General features: G+C 28.5%; 1 protein-coding gene across 1 annotated transcript in view; it reads right to left on the reverse strand.

Annotated features, from left to right (window-relative positions):
- Positions 1–18,999, reverse strand: part of LOC107437531 (DBH-like monooxygenase protein 1) — a 95,625-nt gene that overhangs the window by 39,248 nt on the left and 37,378 nt on the right. Inside the window, exon 2 of the mRNA XM_087155487.1 lies at positions 8,101–8,240. Within this exon, the coding sequence (XP_087011613.1) occupies positions 8,101–8,157 (57 nt within the window). The 5' untranslated portion in view covers positions 8,158–8,240. The remainder of the gene's footprint in view (positions 1–8,100; positions 8,241–18,999) is intronic.

The following is an 18,999-nucleotide window of genomic DNA, read 5'->3' on the forward strand; positions in this document are numbered from 1 at the left end:
GATACTAGTGAGACCAATAGTTTTGTAAGACAGAGATTGCTGGGCAATTAACAAAGTAGAGGAAGAGAAACTGATGACTTTCGAGAGAAAAATATTAAGAAAATTTTTTGGTGCAATAAGAGAAAACGGAATCTAGAGAATTCGCTACAAACATCACAATTACAATCAAAATACAAAGAACCTAAAGTAGTAAAAATGATCATGGTTTCTCAAATAAGGTTACTAGGTCATGTATTTCGATATAGCAATGAAAATCCTGTTCAAAAAATAAGCTCCCAAACTCCAGACGGAAAAAGAAAAAGAGGAAGACCTAGAACAATATGGTTAGATAGAGTAGATAAGTGGGTAAAATACTTCGAAGTTAATAGATGGAGATATATAGCATCGGACATGGGGTAAACTGACTGAGATGGTCTTGGCCGGTAAAAGGCTGTAGTGCCTAAGAAAAAGAAGCAGCAGAAGGACAACTTTCCTTAGCGAAGATATTTCTTTGTCCCAAAGGTGATCACTTAATCGAATTTTCCATGGATTTAAATTCTGATCAAGAGTAAAATATATCGTGCCTGAACTAGCTATTTCAATTTTATTGTTATGAAACTGGTGGAATACATGGATTTGTAGAATAGTTTCATGAATAGTTTCAGGGTTATTCTAAATCTGAAAATGGTTCTGTCGAACATAAATGATTATTACCTGGCTCTGGATACCTGGTACCGGGAATGAATATCTGGCCAGAATAACGGGTGATTATTGTGTACCTGGTGCATCCCCGGTACATCTTCCCCTCTTTCTCACGTGATTATGACATAATTATTGATTTTGCAACATTTTTCTAACTATAAAAAGTGAATCTCCCCACTGAGTTTAGTTTTTTAGTTTTCATGTTAACTATAGTTTAACAATTGAAAATTGAAAATTGAAGAAATTTAATGTGAATAAATAAAAAAAATTAAAAAAATAAAACACACACGAACATTGTCATTTCAACGTAAATTCAAAATGATAAATAAAACTTTGTTTAAGAGCCTGATTAAAATTAAATAAGTTAATTAAAATAAGATTTCAGCTTTCATTTTTTGAGTCATATATAAAGTCTAAAATTGAAAGCTTAAATTTTATTTTAAATACATATTTACTATATCAAGCTTATAGTTTTGTAATGAAAAAAAAATTAAGTTTAGAAGCATTAAAACTGTTTTTTGTATTTTTTTATTATTATTTACAGAAACATGTTCCTTTATCGTTCTATATTTTTTCTCAAAATTATAAAGTAATATTTTTTGCAGCTTCCTTCCAAGCAGAGATAAGAAAAAAAATATTAATCTATAAGGAAAATGAGGGGTGAAAAAATACAGGAAGAGGCCTTTTAAATTCCACTACTAAACACGGAACTAGATTCAAACGGATGAAACATCTGCTGAACTTGAAGATTCATTTTTTTTAGCACGCTGTAATCCCCTTCTTATATTTTAGGTTTTACGGAAATTCATAATGATACAGAAGTGTTTTTAAAATTGAAAAGCTTCTATCAAAAATATGGAGGAGAAACTGTGGTAAGAAAAACAAGATAACTAATTGAACTACCGTTTGTGGAATGATATGAATGATACGTGGAATGATATGAATGATACGTGGAATGATATCAAAATATATCAGCAATGCCTCAGCACATGAGATATTGCTGATATATTTTGTATCTTGTAAGTATGTACTATGAAATGTAACTGAAAAGTTGTGGCAAATTTTAAAAGTTGAAATTATTGACGCATTTTTTGTAAGAACATCTGAAACATCTGCTGAACTTGAAGATTCATTTTTTTCAGCACGCTGCATTCCACGTCTTATACTATTTTAGGTTTTACGGAAATTCATAATCATACAGAAGTGTTTTTAAAATTGAAAAGTTTCTATCAAAAATATGGAGAAAAAACTGTGGTACGAAAAACAAGATAACTAATTGAACTGCCGTTTGTGGAATGATATGAATGATATGTGGAATGATATCAAAATATATCAGCAATGCCTCAGCACATGAGATATTGCTGATATATTTTGTATCTTGTAAGTATATATTACGAAATGCAACTGAAAAGTTGTGGCAAATTTTAAAAGTTGAAATTATTGACACATTTTTTGTAAGGCGCCTACTTAAGAGAAACTCATTAAAAATGTTCCAAAGATAGTTTAACATGAAATGCTAACGTTTTCAATTAACATTTCCGAGTCATGGTGGCTCAGAATACAGAGAACTCGCGTCCCAAGGAACTAGGTTCGAATCCCAGTGATGGTGGGTCAATACGAATTCTGCACCCGGCCACAGTGCTGGCGTAGAATATTTTCAGTGATTGAAGGATCGTGGGTTAGTGTCCCCTTGCCGCCAGGCTTATTCTAAGAGGTTTTCGTGGTTATCCTCTCCATGTAACGCAAATACGGGTTAGTTCCCTCAAAAAGTCCTTTCCGAATACTTTATTCAGGAGTTCTATTGTCTTCTGGATTGGATTTAAAATTACAGGGGTACTGCGAAAACATTGGTAGACGTAAGTTCAAAATTGGGCTCGCTGTTTAACGCCAGTTATAAAATTAATATTTCCATTACATAGTAGCCTTTTCCAGTGTTCAACTGGGTTCATATAATTCGCAGTTGGGAATAAATTGAATTTTATTGAAAAATGAAATCAAAATTTTAAAACATTTGCGTTTATTAAAAAAAAATTAGAAACTTTTTTTTCTTTCCAATGGCCACCTTGGTTGAAATTCATCAATTCAGGCGTATTATTGCAGATTTGTCGTCCACTTTTTCAGAGGGTGGGCCAGCGTTGCTTCCACAGTTAGGACAGATAGTACAGAGAATGAAAGAACATCCATGCTTTGTCCTGGATTCGAAACCAGAACCTTTCAGATGCATGGCCAGTTCCCCGACCCCTACTCAATCCGGTCGGCATTTACAATACACACATACAAACATTTCTTACATTCATGCCTTACATTACAATACATGCATTCCATACGTTTTTTACAATATAGCATTTATTATTTATGAACTTAGTTTATGCGTTTCCCTTCTTACATCAATATTCAAATATATTATTTTAATGAAGTATAAGATATATGGTATTTTGATAATTATTTAAAATCGTTACATTCAAAGTTATGACAGATATTTTTTTCGGATACTTGAAAATAAAGAAAATTATTGTTTTTTTTTAGTTTAAAAAAAAAAGAAAAAAAAACGAAATCATTTTACTTTAAGTATTAAAATCTTTTTAAAGCCCATGACCTATTGTAATTTATGTTTTAAAATTTTTTAGAAATATGTCTCTAATAACAAGTTAAAATATAATACGAGCATCTATCAAAATTTGTTTCGAAATTTTAAAATTTTGATAAGACAAGGGAATAAACAAGAATGAAACTACAAATCCTAGATTGGGCAGAGAGAGAAACACATCAATAAATAAATTATTTACCGTACATTGACCTTTCTCAATGGCTTAATCAATTTCACAGTCCAAATAATCCTTTAGGATGATAAAACGCCTCTATTAAAGTAACAATGCTCCATCAATAGACCCCTCAAATATGTTAATTTAATACAAATCTTTTTCCCTCGGAACAATGATCGAATTTTGCCTTCTTTGCCAAGTCGTAAATGTTGTGTGGTCATTATTAGAAGATCAAACTAAATATAATGTTGCATAATAAAAGGGGTGAATAATAAACAAGTTAAGGGCTTTTTAAGAATGCACGCTGTTTGTGTACTTTTTACATAGATTTATGCAATTACTTAGAATAAATAAGATAGATAGCGGTAATATCTTTTGATTGCAGAGCTTTATTAGTTAAAGTGCTTATTTTTTACATTTCATTGTTGGAATTTAGTTATGTTTTTAAAATTTATTTTAATTTACTAAAATAATCTTAACTAAATTCAAAACATCTATTGTTAAATTTTATTGCAATATATTTGATTAAATTCATTTAAGAGTGAATAAAAATAATATTTTTCATCAAAAATTCAATTTTTAGTATCCAATCAAAGTTATAAAAATTACTATTCAAGGAATTACTATACAAATCTATGTATGACTTACAATACAAAGTTATAAGAATTATTATAATATTGGTTGAAAGTAATTTAACAGAAAATAATTTTAACACCATCTTTACAATCAAACAATCCGAGTTATATACATAAAAAGAAAACCTACATAGTTGAGTTAATCAATTACTTTTAAACACATACAGCATCCGCATAATATTATTTAAAAACCCTAATAATATGTTTTTAAATTTTATAAAACATAGACATGACCATTTTTTTTAGCAATCTGTCTTTTTATATTTAAGTTTTTGAAATGCATGTTTTTAAGAATAATGCATTTTCTTTTAGAAGCGTTATAAAAACTTACAGAGTAACCTAAAGAATTAGCTTTTAGAATATATAGTCTTGGAAAAAAAGGCTAGATACTTGACCATGGCTAATTTATTAGGGAGGAGGGGGCTTAGTAAGGACATTTTTTGCAAATTTGCCAGGAAACTTCATTAAATATAATTTTTAAATCGTGAAGTATTTCAACAACAATTTGGACGCTTTATTATATTTTGGTTTTTTCTAGATTTAAAAAGTTATTTAGTTTTTCCACAATAATATATTAAAAAAGGCTGTTTTTGCCCACACTAGCCCGACTACACGGAGCTAGTGTGGTTAAGCTATGGTGTTTGTAGTCATTTGTTGCAACTCAGAAAGGCATATATAAAGCCAAAATGAAATGAATTTCAGTCTAAGCCTTATTGGGGAATACATATTGAAACAGATTAGTTTAAATACTAATTCATAGCAGAGCATTTCATTTTACTAAGAAAGATATTTGGAACGAAATTCAATGTAATTGGAAACCATCGTTCAATTTAGTTTATCTGATAAATATTTAGATTTTTTTTTTATTTTATTAAAGAAAATGGAATGATCAATTTTAAATGAGTATTGAGATGCATAAACGTGTATTGAGGATTTTTACTGGAAAATTAAAGATTCATGATTAGATGAACTATATCTTTTTCCCCCCTTAAGAGCTGAACATCATAATCTCTAAATCTATAAGCAATTTCCATCCCACCAACATAATAATAATTTAAAAAAGCACCATATTGCATATTAAGTTAGTGTTAAGAGGTTTCAATTTATTTATATCGATCTAATATCATTGCTACTTAAAAATGATAAAAAAAAACCCTTCTTAACTTATAAATGAAAAAATCAACTCTAACATGTCCATACAAGCCCCACGAAGACATGTTAGTTTATGCCTTATGCTGATTATATACAGATCAAAATTAAAAAATTACCGTCAGTTGAAATTCTGGAAATAACATATAAAAGAGTAAATTTGAAAGTTAATTTTACACCTTAAAAACCTTCTTTTACAAATTTCTACTAAAATATTCACTACGGGATTATGCAACTGCACATGAAATTGCACACCAGTGTTATCATTTAAAGATATATTACAGTGGTGATTTGACCAATAAATAAAAAAGTTATTCAATATGTCTCCTACTTAGATTCACTAAAATACACTAGATTTTTAAGCTAATACTAGTGCATTATTGATCCTACACTAATGATTTAAAATTGAATAGCAAATCAATTTAAACCGTTTCAAATAAGAATTTCAGAAAGATAAAGGCTATCTCTTATAAATGATTGGAAAAGGCGAACATTGCACGAAATAACTTGAAATTAATGATATGTTGCAGAAATGTTTCAAAATAATATTTATGAAACATCAAGGACTTTTTTATGCAGTTTAAAAATGGCAAAAAAATAAAAATCTTAATTGTGACTAAACTTTTATATTTCATACGAAAAGTAGTTGGAAAAGTGTCAGGAATAAATAGAAAATTGGTTGTAATGATAAAGTTTGTTTAAATTTAATCGAAGTTTTTCAAAATGATTATATAACAAGCAATTGCAAAAACTGCTTGCATAACAAATGTTATTAAAGCAGGTTATTGGGAAAAATCTTTCCAGTTATTTTGATAATTCTAACAAGAGTATGATTCTTGCTGGACCATACACACAAAAAAGAGGAAACTTTTCATTGACGACTTCGGACATAAATAAGGCCATAAACATTGTGATCTCATCTTGTTTTATTATTTCTTTTTCATTTGTTTTTTCGATCATAACGTTTCCATTTAGGTGCATTCACACTTTATAGGGCATATGTAATATGAAAATATGTTATATTTCTGATAAAAAATATGTGATGTAATTTATTAATATATATATATATATATATATATATATATATATATATATATATATATATATATATATATATTATATGTAAAGACACGTGATACGAGATAAAAACAAAGATAGGAGAATGTGAATCCATATCATAACAGTTTTCTATTTTATGAAATTTTATAAATGCTATTTTAATTTTCATTTCATGTGTATCATGTAGTTTATCAATATTAGAATTTTAAGATAATACGCATTATTAAATGATGCATACCGAATGTTCTATAATATCCTTCCTAGCATACTTGTTTTCTTCATTTTTCATTTTTATTTCAAAAATTTGCATTGAGTGAGGTCATTTTGTAATACCCTGTATAGAATGTGCATTTTAAAAAAATATTAGAAGAATTTTCTTTCAAATTTAAAATTTTCTTTTTAATATCAAACAAACACTGTTAATTAAGGAAATTTCGTTTCATAGATTTAGAGAATATGACTAAAAACAAAAGCAGAAACGGTGTAGGTGATTTTTTTCAATTTTGAGTCAGTTATAAATTTTATATGTAAGTTTATAGAAGGGCAATATTCACTTTTAAATTTTAAACTTTGAAATGGACTGGAAAATGGTAAGCATTATTTTACAGTGAACTTTGAGAAATAAATTAAACCACTTCATAGGCATGACACATGAAACAAAAACACGAAAAGCTTTTTAAAGAAACATACGAAAGACAAAGTTTGATGTAATGATTGCATTAGATGCTAGCAAAGCATTTATGATGCTTGATAACTTGGAGTTGACTTCTGATGTTAACCAACTCAAAAGACAATAAAAAGATAAACTCAAAGGACAAAAAAACTCTACCCGGATCAAACATAAAGCAAGAGTGCTCGCAATAAGAGGGACGTTTTGTGAAGCTAATTATATTTTATAATAATTATTTTCATGTAAAACAAGAGTTTAAAATCCATGTAAAACAAGGATTGTACAATGGAGGCGTGATTGACACTTAGTCTGAAACAGAAAATTATATCCTAGACAACATTCAAACTTGGTCCGTTGGCAAGTGCCTCAGGAGACAGCACCCACTCTTTTGAACAAGTTAGAACTATTATATATATATATATAATAGTTCTAACTTGTTTGATTCCTGCATGACTGCATTTTGTGACCTTAGACTTTTTAAAATATGAGCTATTTGTCAATTTCAAGTGGATAAAGTGAGATAGAAATTGTTGTTTAAAAACAGTCCCTACACTCGTGCCTTGGCACAAAATGGCTTCAAAATCTAGAACTGACGCAAGAACTATATTAACAATTTCTACATGGCGTTGCTCTATCTTCCCTCTTAATGCAAAGCTTTAAAATGATAAGTTAATATTCAAGAGAGGGAGAAACAGAAACTATATTAAAATCTGTCGAACAACTAGTGAGGAAGGCGGATCAAGGCCTTTAAAAAAAGTAAAATTGCCTGAAGAAACTTAAAGGTGCTTCTAGTAATCCACTTACAACTCCTCCGTTTCTCCAAGCAAATAAATTGATCCAACCTTTAACACTAACCTTCGTCTTGTTTTTATTCCTGCTTTCTGCAGTAGTAACTTGATAGATTTCAATATTATTTTTATTTTTTCATCGCTTAAATGTTATTTTGCAAGACATAATGTGTTTATTTCAGTTTCAACAAGGATTTAAAATTCCTGTATTTAGGGTGGTCATTACGAAGCACCGTTCACATTGATTTGAAAACTACAATACATAATTATATAAAGGCTCTTATAATTAGACCAGGGAAAAAATAAATGTTATCTACAAAATATTTTTAATTTATCACCAATAAAAAAAAACTTACCTGTAGAAAAGCTTTGCCGTTCTTCACCCATCCGAAGGCTATATCACTTCCAGACATTCCTCCATTTACTGATAAGCCTATAGCAACATAGCCATGTGTTTCAACTTCAATTCGAAAGAGCAATCTTTCATTCGGATTGTCTAATTTCCAGTAAAGATGAAAACGATTGTTGTAATCTAAAACTGTATGGTGGTATCCATAGCAGGATTTATGATTTAAAATTAATAAAACAGATAAAATCCAATTCAAATAGTTTATAACTAAATTGAAATTCATTCCTAAAAATTGCATTTTTCAGATCTTTTTTTAAAAAAAAAAAAAAAAAAAGATTTAAATTCCTTTAAATGCCATAATACGATATTGTTAATAGTCAAAAATCTGTCGTTGACTCATGCATATATTTTTTCAACAATAACACCACAATTAAATCCTCCAATATTGTTCTTCGGAACTTTATTTTGATTTCCTTATCATTCTGTCCATACAAATACGTAATCTATGTATTGTTTAAAATATCATTGATTATCTAAAGCATAGTTTGGCGAGGAGAGAAAAAATAAACCGCTTTCACCAACACATTTTCCGTGAATGAATCTCCATCCCCAAGTTATCGTTTGACTCACCTCGTAACAGATGGGCAGAGTCACGATCAACTAGGAAGGTTCCGCCCCAACCCTAACTACAGCTTTGAAAAAATCCTTCACTCCGGTTTCGGAGATCACATCTAAATGATTGTTCTGTGTGTTACCGGGGTTTCTTTCACAGGCGTTTAACAGGTGTGTCATTTCCGGCGTCTGCGACCTGCCTACTGATTTGGAAGAAAATGTGGACTGCACGATATCATCATAGACCAGGAATATGACATAAACAATAAGATCTAAACATCTGATGGGGCCTTTTTAGGAAACAAACTGTGCATAGTTCCGTTAAGGTTGCTCTTCATTGATCTTCTCCCTCCACCTTAATCATATTTTCTAATACAAAGAAATGCAGATAGCAATTAGCTTTAAATTTTTGAATAAATTTTTGGTAATTTTTTAAAATAATTTTTTAGTTTTTTTTAATAAATAGTCGAAATTCAAATTCAGTTGAGTTATTGTTTTACGATGAAGAAACTTTCTTTTCCCCCCACTAATGTCTTCAATTCATTTTATTCCATAAAAATTTACAATTTATTATGTAGCTCTAAGAAATGTCTGATGGGGCCTTTTTAGGGAACAAACTATGCATAGTTCCGTTTAGATTGTTCTTCCTTGATTTTCTCCCTCCATCTTTATCATATTTTCTATTACAGAAAAATTCATTATATATTAATTTGCTTCAAATTTTTGAATAAATTGTTGGCAATTTATTTTAATAAAATTTTAGGTCTTTTTAGAAATAGTCGAAATTCAAGTTCAGTTGAATTATTGTTTTATGATGAAGAAACCTTTTTTTTTTCTCCCACTCATGTTTTCTATTTATTTTATTCTATAGAAATTTCCAATTTATTAAATAGTTCTAAAATATGTCTGATGGGGCTTTTTTAGGAAACAAACTATGCATAGTTCCGTTTAGATTGCTCTTCCTTGATTTTCTCCCTCCATCTTTATCATATTTTCTATTACAGAAAAATTCATTATATATTAATTTGCTCAAAATTTTTTAATAAATTGTTGGCAATTTATTTTAATAAAATTTTAGGTCTTTTTAGAAATAGTCGAAATTCAAGTTCAGTTAGGTTACAGTTTTTTGATGAAGAAACTTTTTTCCTCCCTATTTATTTTATTCTATAGAAATTTCTATTTTATTCTCTAAGAAATGTCTGATGGGGCCTTTTTAGGAAACAAACTGTGCATAGTTCTGTTAAGGCTGCTCTTCATTGATCTTCTCCCTCCACCTTAATCATATTTTCTAATACAAAGAAATGCAGATAGCAATTAGCTTTAAATTCTTAAATAAATTTTTGGTAATTTTTTAAAATAATTTTTCAGCTTCTTTAATAAATAGTTGAAATTCAAGTTCAGTTGAGTTATTGTTTTATGATGAAGAATTTTTTTTTCTCCCCACTAATGTCTTCAATTTATTTTATTCTATAGAAATTTACAATTTATTATATAGCTCTAAAAAATGTCTGATGGGGCCTTTTTAGGGAACAAACTATGCATAGTTCCGTTTAGATTGTTCTTCCTTGATTTTCTCCCTCCATCTTTATCATATTTTCTATTACAGAAGAATTCATTATATATTAATTTGCTTCAAATTTTTTAATAAATTGTTGGCAATTTATTTTAATAAAATTTTAGGTCTTTTTAGAAGTAGTCGAAATTCAAATTCAGTTAGGTTATAATCTTTTGATGAAGAAACTTTTTTCCACCTAAGTCTCCTACTTATTTTATTCTACAGAAATTTCTAATTTATTCTCTAAGAAATGTCTGATGGGGCCTTTTTAGGAAACAAACTGTGCATAGTTCCGTTAAGGTTGCTCTTCATTGATCCTCTCCCTCCACCTTAATCATATTTTCTAATAAAAAGAAATTCATTAGATAGCAATTAACTTTAAATTTTGAATAAATTTTTGGTAATTTTTTTAAATAATTTTTTAGTTTTTTTAGAAATAGTCGAAATTCAAGTTCAGTTGAGTTATTGTTTTATGATGAAGAAACTTTTTCCCCCCACTCATGTCTTCTATTTATTTTATTCTATAGAAATTTACAATTTATTATATAGCTCTAAGAAATGTCTGATGGGACCATTTTAGGAAACTAACTATGCATAGTTCCGTTTAGATTATTTTTCATTGATTTTCTCCCTCCACTTTTATTATATTTTCTATTAAAGAGAAATTCATCATATACCAATTTGCTTCAAATTTTTGAATACATTGTTGGCAATTTATTTTAAAATTTTTTTAGGTCTTTTTAGAAATAGTCGAAATTCGAGCTCAGTTAGGTTATAGTCTTTTGATGAAGAAACTTTTTTCAACCCTATTTATTTTAATCCATAGAAATTTCTAATTTATTCTCTAAGAAATGTCTGATGGTGCCTTTTTAGGAAACAAACTGTGTATAGTTCCGTTGAGGCTGCTCTTCATTGATCTTCTCCCTCCTCCATAAACATATTTTCTGTTACAAAGAAATTCATTATATAGCAATTGCCTTTAAATTTTAGGTAATTTTTTTAAAAATAATTTTCTAGGTTTTTTCAGAAATAGTCGAAATTCAAGTTCAGTTAGGTTATTGTGAATGGTTTAGGCTAGGTTATAATGAAGAAACTTTTTTTTTTCCGTTCATGTCTTTGATTTATTTTATTCTATAGAAATTTCGAATTTATTATGTAGATCTGAAAAATGTGTCAAAATCAGCTTCCATTTTTGAACAAATTTTTGATAATTTTTGTAATTATTTTTTGACCTTTTTAGAAAAAAAACTTAGGAAAGTTGAAATTCAAGTTTCCTTACGTTGTTGTCTTACGAAGAAAGTTTTTTTCTTCCATTCATGTGCTTTCTATTTATTTTATGCCATAAAAACTTCCAATTTATTATATAGCTCAAAGAAATGTGTTAAAATTTGCTTCCTATTTTGAATAACGTATAGAATATTTTTCAATACTTTTTAGGCTTTTTCAGGAAACAAGCTTTGGAGAGTGGAAATTTAAGTGGCTTTAAAACAATTTCTACAAATTTTTAAAAACTTTAAGAATGCTTATGCGTTAATATAGCAGTTTTCTTCAATTTTTTTAGATCTAATACCTGCAATGATTTGCACTAAAAAGCAACTTGTTGTAAAAGGCATCTTGGTAATGCAACAAACTAGATTCTCACCTATGACTGACAATAATCAAATTATGCTGTAAAATGGTATTAAATCATTAAAAATTAGACACTGTTGTGAAATTCCTTAAGATGTCAAAAGTAGTACTGAGGAGCCATAGTTTTGGAGTTAAAGTTGGAGTTGGAAAAATTTTTCAACTCCGGTTTGTTCAAAAATAGGTCCAACATGCTAATAAAATAAACTAAAATTTTGATTTTATAAAAATTATTTAAACAGATATTAATGATAATGTGAACAACAATATTACTCATATGAATTTCAGGACAGTTACTTAAATTATAATTTATCGCAAACTTAATATATCACATTTGAATGTTATGTTTGACTGAATTACTGATAAGTAACGCAGAAAAAATTTGATTAGATTGCCTTTTAATTCATAATTTCTAAAACCAAGTGTATTACAAAAGTTAATTAAAAGGGTGGGCAAAAGAATTTAATGCGAAAATTGTAAGAGTTTAACTAATTCAAAAATACAGACTAAAGAATTTTCTTGCTATAAAATGCTTTTATATGTGAGAGTGTGTGATAAGGTTCTTTCTTCAAAATGATTTTGCATAATTTCACATTTTGTACAAATATATTTTTTAAACTTTATTTCTTCAATTATCATATTATAAAATGTAATTTTATTCAAAATACCCTTAATTCTAATCGCATATAAAAAAGTAGACACAGGGGAAACGATGCTAGTGTGGACAATTTTTACGAATTTGCTAAAAATGCTTACTAATCTTCATTTTGAACATATTTTTTCATTAAAATTTTAACGTTTTTCTTGATTTTGAATTATAGATAAGCTAATTCTTATCTGTAGTTTTATAACAATCTTTTTTCCTTAATATTGTTTTATTGACCTTCTTTCTACGGAACTTATACGTTATAAAGTTTATTAAGATGATAGTGAACGTCATAATCCATAAAAGAATACTTTTAAAATATTTAATTTGATGAAAGACGATTTTTTTATCAATTTATTACTTATAATCTTAAATCGATAGTTAAATTAGTAGTCTTTATGCTATATCTAGTCTAGTTATGAATTTGTTTTTGGTGTATATACATAAGCTAAAAATGAATTAAAAAAGTCGTTATAAATATTGAAAATAGTTATTAGGGTCAGGCGAATAGTTATTACAGTCAGGGTGCTTTATTAAGAAATTTAGGCATTTTATTTTAATTTGTTATTGAAATACTAATAAAATATTTTATAAATGCTTGCTCTTTCCGTATTTGATCACCATTGCTATGAGAAATATATATTCATTTAAAAAAGGCCATTTCTTTTTTCATTGGCATTTTACTCGAAATAATTTCGTAAAGGCAACCGGAAGATTTAATAAATTACGAGTTATAGGTTGGATCTAAATTTAATAAGCGATTTCAAAATTTATTACAGGTTGCAAAGCACACTAACTCGCGGAACCCCTTAACTCTTCAACGGAACCCTAGGGTTCAGTAGAACACCATTTGAGAACCACTGTTTTGTCTCCTCACTACACAGGCAAGTGTAACACTGTTTTACCATCCTGTCAAAATTTACAGGGAATATTTGAGTCCTAAATAAGACAAGTATTCTATTGGTCAATTTTAGCTCCATATCCTCACTAACTTTCTCTGCCCTATATAATTTATAATTAACACTTTTACTAATAATACTAATATCTTTCAAGGATTCGGTTTTTTTAAAATTAAATATAATTCGGAGTTGAACATTTCTACTTTCTCACACCAAAGTTCTGGTCAAAAAGCACTTCTTGGTAGAAATAGGCATATCATGGGCTCATTTTTATGTACAGGATGTGTTAGAGAGTAAGTATATAAATTTACTATAGTAAAAAACTGAATAAATATATGTACTACAATTTAACTATAGTACAAAAAGTCAAAAAATTAATGGTGGAGAAATTATTTATCTTAGTGAATTACTTGAAATTAAATCTTCTAGAGCGCCGTTTAAAACCACATGGTAGAAATAGCTCAATTATTGAATAACTCAAAAATAATTCAAGTAAAAAAAAATTAAAAATAAAAACGAAAATATGAGTTTTTCAGAATTTCTTCATTGAAAGCTATTTTATTTTTCCTACTTTAATTCTAAAGTGCGTGACCTTATGTATAGCAATGCTGTGGAAAGTGTTATTAGAAAAAGAGTAGTAGTTCATTGCTCGGATCGTAATTGAGAGGGCGTACGAAGGAACAGCGTACCTTTACTGTATTTTTTATAAAATCTCATTTTCACCCAATTTCGCAGTTTTTTTTTTCTTTAAAATTTTTTTTGAATTTTCGTAAACGTAACTTTAACGTTTAAGTGGGATGAAAATGAATACATATGGGTGATTCTCACGAAACATGACAATTCACCGTCCCTTGCTCCAGGATCTAATACTATAATACTAAAAGAACTTTTTTTAAAAAAAAAATTAATTTTAAAATGACGTTGCACTAGCATTGACTGTTTTGTATACTTACAAAATTTAATTCAATATCAAAATGTCATTTTCCTGGCATGTCTCAAACAATATTTCCAATAATAACTAGCATCAAAACTTCCCATACATTTTTCAAAATCTAATTTTTTTTATCTTATCCTATGTAAGCATTTCTAGAATATACGCAGGGGTATTGTTTACTAAAACTTCTTTTAAAATAATTTTTTCTGTCAATAATTTGTTTGTCCCATGAAAATTTGTCATTTTCCTGGCTACTTTTATTTAGTGATTTATAACCAAAATAGATAGCGCCAGGAATCAATATCTTATGTTAATAGATTGATTAGATGCCCTCCTATCTGAACATGTCCTGTTGCATGAATAAAGAACCAATTTTCTGGCTCAAAATCTATTTCAAAAAATTTTTCAAGGTGAGTAGGCTTTTGTGCTGTCATTTTTCTGGCTTCTTGAAATCATTAATAACAAAAACTACATAGATTTATCTGAGTTATTTTAAGAAATACTGTTGTTTTCTGCAGAATATAAACGTCTTCGGCCAAAATAATAAATTAAAGTAAAGTTATATGCTATAAAATGGCGAATTTGTCATTATCCTGGCTGTCATTTTCCTGGCTTCTGAATGCCAGGACATTGAAGTGTTACAAGAAATTCTTTTTAACTTCTAATACTGTAAAGAGGGAAAGCAAATATTAAACTAATACCAAGTTTATGTATGATTGTAATATGCTTGGATGTAATCAAAGTTATTTATTTAATTAATGATTGATTATTATACACAATTTTATTCTGTACATATCAGCGACAAGATTTTTTGTTTCTTTCTACAGTGGATAAAAAGGTTTAATTTAAGCAATTTATGGTCCATCTGACATAAAGGCTTAAGTTGAGTTACTTACTATTAACTTAAAATGACTGTTTTTTAAACTTCTAAGCTAATATGTCATTTTCCTGGCATTCAAGATTTGGTGAATTTCTATTTTATTTTATTTTTCTTGAGCAAATGTCAATAAACTACACTACTGTCTATAAGATGTTAATAAGTGTAGCGAAAGAAGTATACAAAATTTTTTTTAGATTATTTTGAAGACTAAATTTGAAGAAATTTTTTGGTCCGAATTGTTATGTTTTGTGAGAATCACCCATATATGTTTGGCTTAATTAACTAATTAACTTAGAGGTTACATTTAGTAGTGGTGAAAAACCTTGCTTTATGCTGGCTGTAATTTTGAGAATTTTATGCAAAATTTTTATACATTTCTTCATGTTTTTCTTAAAGTGCATAAATGTTGGAATTTATGAGAAAAATTAGCCTCCATGAAAAATTAGCCACAACAATACTGTTCTTTAATATTTAAATTACCTGGGTATTTACTTTTATAAAGGTTAAGTTACAATTCGATTACTTCGGAAGAAAATAAAAAGCTTAATATTACTAAAATATATCACTGTGCATAGGCATATTTGTTGCAACGCAAAGTTGATGAAAATTTGCAACCTCTTGACAAATACTATGCAGTGGATGGCATAGGTTTAATCTTTTATATTTTGTTGATTTTTCACTTTAAGATTCTATTACTTACAAACATTTTGACAGGACCATGTTCGCACTCATGTTCACGTAGATACAGAAACTTTTACATGGTTTGCATAGCATTAACTTCTACGCATTATTGCAATTTTGTGATAAGGCATAAAGGGGACATCTCAGTGATTCTTTTTAATTGTTTATCTACAACTTCCATGGACAATCAAATACTTTTTACGGATAGCTTCAATTTTTTTTTCTTTCCGTAAATCAGAATTATGCTCTTAATTTTTATAGGCTCCTTAAAAATTAGAAATGCCTTCTTTAATCCCGGGATACTACTAAATCAGGGTTCGTAATAAACGAGTTCAAATTTATTCAATTTTGATAGCAGAAATGAAGTAATTTCTATATTGTAATTACAATAAAGTCTTGTTCCAAAAAATATGTATTTATTTTATTTTATTTATTTATTTTAAGAAAAAGAGGAATGGTCAAATATCACAATTCTATTTTGGACATAAGTTAGGGGTTTATCGGATCAAAAATGCGTGACAATTCAATAGGGATGACAAAAGGGGGGGGGGATCTGCTCCTTCCTTTGCTTCTTTTCAAATAAAAAGAACTTTTTTTTTTCAATTCATTCTATTTAAGCTTTGTGGCTGGTCTTGGTTCTGCTTCGGTAGTTCTTGTCTACTTGTATAGAGTGGATCAGCTTCCATAGTTCAGAAGAGGGGAGAAAAACAGGAGGTTTACAGCAAATAGTTTATTTTATTCTTTATTTTATTTTACTTTTTTTTTTTGATTTGCAATCTTTTGAACTGTGACCATGACCCTTAACGAAAATCGTTTATTTCGACGGCGCTGCAAAATAATTTACCATTGCAATATTGATTTTTACATCTCATGTATAATTATGCAATTACTAGCAAACTGAGACGTTATGTTATGTTATGCATAAATTGAAGTTGTTTGATTTGAAATATTTGGTTGTTTGATTTTTGGTATACTGAGGCTTACAAATTACAAAAGTGAGGCTTAAAAATTAAAATTGTTTAATAGCTTATGGAATTTGTAATTTTCGCTATTTGGAAAATTTTTTTTCTTTATCTTTCAGCATAAAAATCTTAAAAGGCTCAAGCATACTACGCTGCAAAAAATTAGCACGGCTTTTTTTTCTATTTAAAATAATGCAATATTACAAATAAAAAAATATTGTTCAGCAGAATTCTCAATATTTTGATAGCAATTATAAAACAGATGTGTTCTGGAGTTTTTTTTCTTCTTTTTTTTTTGCAATTTTAAGGGTTCCTTCTAATTTTTAATGTCAAAAAACGCTAAAGATAAACCGGTGTGAATCATAAAATTAGGAAAAAGATAAATTTTATGATATTTAATTTTGAGCATAAGTGCATAATTAAGTAGCATTTGCACGAAATCCATGTTTAAATGAGAGCTTCTATAATTAAAATGAAATTGGTTAAGTAGTTCTCGTGCAAGTTTTTATTTTATTTTTTATTTCTCAGAATTACTTAGACCGACTTAATTTATATATGGATTTCGTGATTGGAAATGTCACTGTCTATGAGTGTGTGAAATTTTATTAGCTTTTAAAGTAAAAGTTTTTTCTGTCACTTATAAATTTAATAATTTCATACAAGGGAAAGTTGTGAAAATTTATTCATTTATATACAAATTTTGTGTGGATTGATCGCTGGGTAAACGAGTTTCGTAAATGAAAGCGAGAAATATTAGTTCCAGAAATATGACGAAAAAGGCAAATAAAAATGATATCAAGGAACTAAATTCTCGATAGTTCTTCTTACTAAACTTATGGTACCCCGTTCCATATTTTTTATGATCAAAAAACCAAATGCATCGAAAAAAGGTATATTTATTCAGAAAAAGTAAATTTTTGTGCCCAATTTATTAATTAAATTCATAAATAACAGTTATTAATAAATACATTTGTAAAGCATTTTCAAAATTATGAAGATTGCATTTTTGTACTTGAAAATCTGATCGAAAGTTATTTCGGGTGAATGGTTAGCTTATTATACACAATGTAAACTGTACACTATGTACGACACAGAATAAAATAATACAGATTGATTGCTAGTATTTTAGCACAAAGCTAATAAAAATATTTGTTTCGTTTTAATTTTTTAATATTATCTTAACTTTTTTTGAATTAAATCATTATTAAAAAATTAAAGTAAAATTTCATAACTGATGACTTTTTTTTTATTCCTTTGACGCAGATGAGACACTGGTACCCTTTTTATCTATTATTTTTTCCCATAGGTTCTAATTACAGCAAAAATAAGTTTTGGTACTTTTTAATTATAAAACAAATTGTCTAGCATTAAAAAAAATCTGTTAGATTATCGGAATTATGTTTGTAATAAAATATAAAATCCAAAAAAAAAAGTAATGCGAAATTTTTTTTCATTGATATTCAAAAATCAATTAATAATTGATTTTGTAAATTAAAGAGATTTCAATGATGAATAACTGTTTCTCTTCAATCCAATAACTGCAAGTAAGTGCAAATTCGAAAAATCAAAAATCATTGTTTCGAAGTGAGCCGTGTTTGGAAAATGTTTGCTTTAACGCAGAAAAATACACCGATGTTTCGTGTTGTATTTCATAACTATAAATCAGTTTAATGCTAAATATAATATTCTTTACTTATTTTGACCTTTATACAAAGTGATGAAAAAGTACGAGAATATGTTTAGTAAAAATTCTGCGTTAAAGGGTTAAAGTCAGTGATTCAAGGCTGTGCTGGGTGTCTTGAAAAGGTGACAAAGAGTGATGATTGAATCTGAAAACGTTTCTCGAAATCTATATTTATTGGACAGATAAGTTTCCAGGAATGACATTCTGTGAAATGATCCTATATAGAGCCGTGGTGGCTCAGGGGACGGAGAGCTCTACTTTCAATTAGGTGAACCGGGTTCGAATCCCAGCAATGACTGATCGATACGAATTCCGCACCCGGGTCACACCGACCACAGTGCTGGCGTAAAATATCCTTGGTGGTGACGGATCCCCCCCCTCGCCGTTAGGCTAACTGGAGAGGTTTTCGTGGTTTCCATCACCATGT

Source organism: Parasteatoda tepidariorum, chromosome 11 (assembly GCF_982258835.1).
Source record: "Parasteatoda tepidariorum strain Cologne lab strain chromosome 11, Ptep-v5.0, whole genome shotgun sequence".
Lineage (NCBI taxonomy): Eukaryota > Metazoa > Arthropoda > Arachnida > Araneae > Theridiidae > Parasteatoda > Parasteatoda tepidariorum.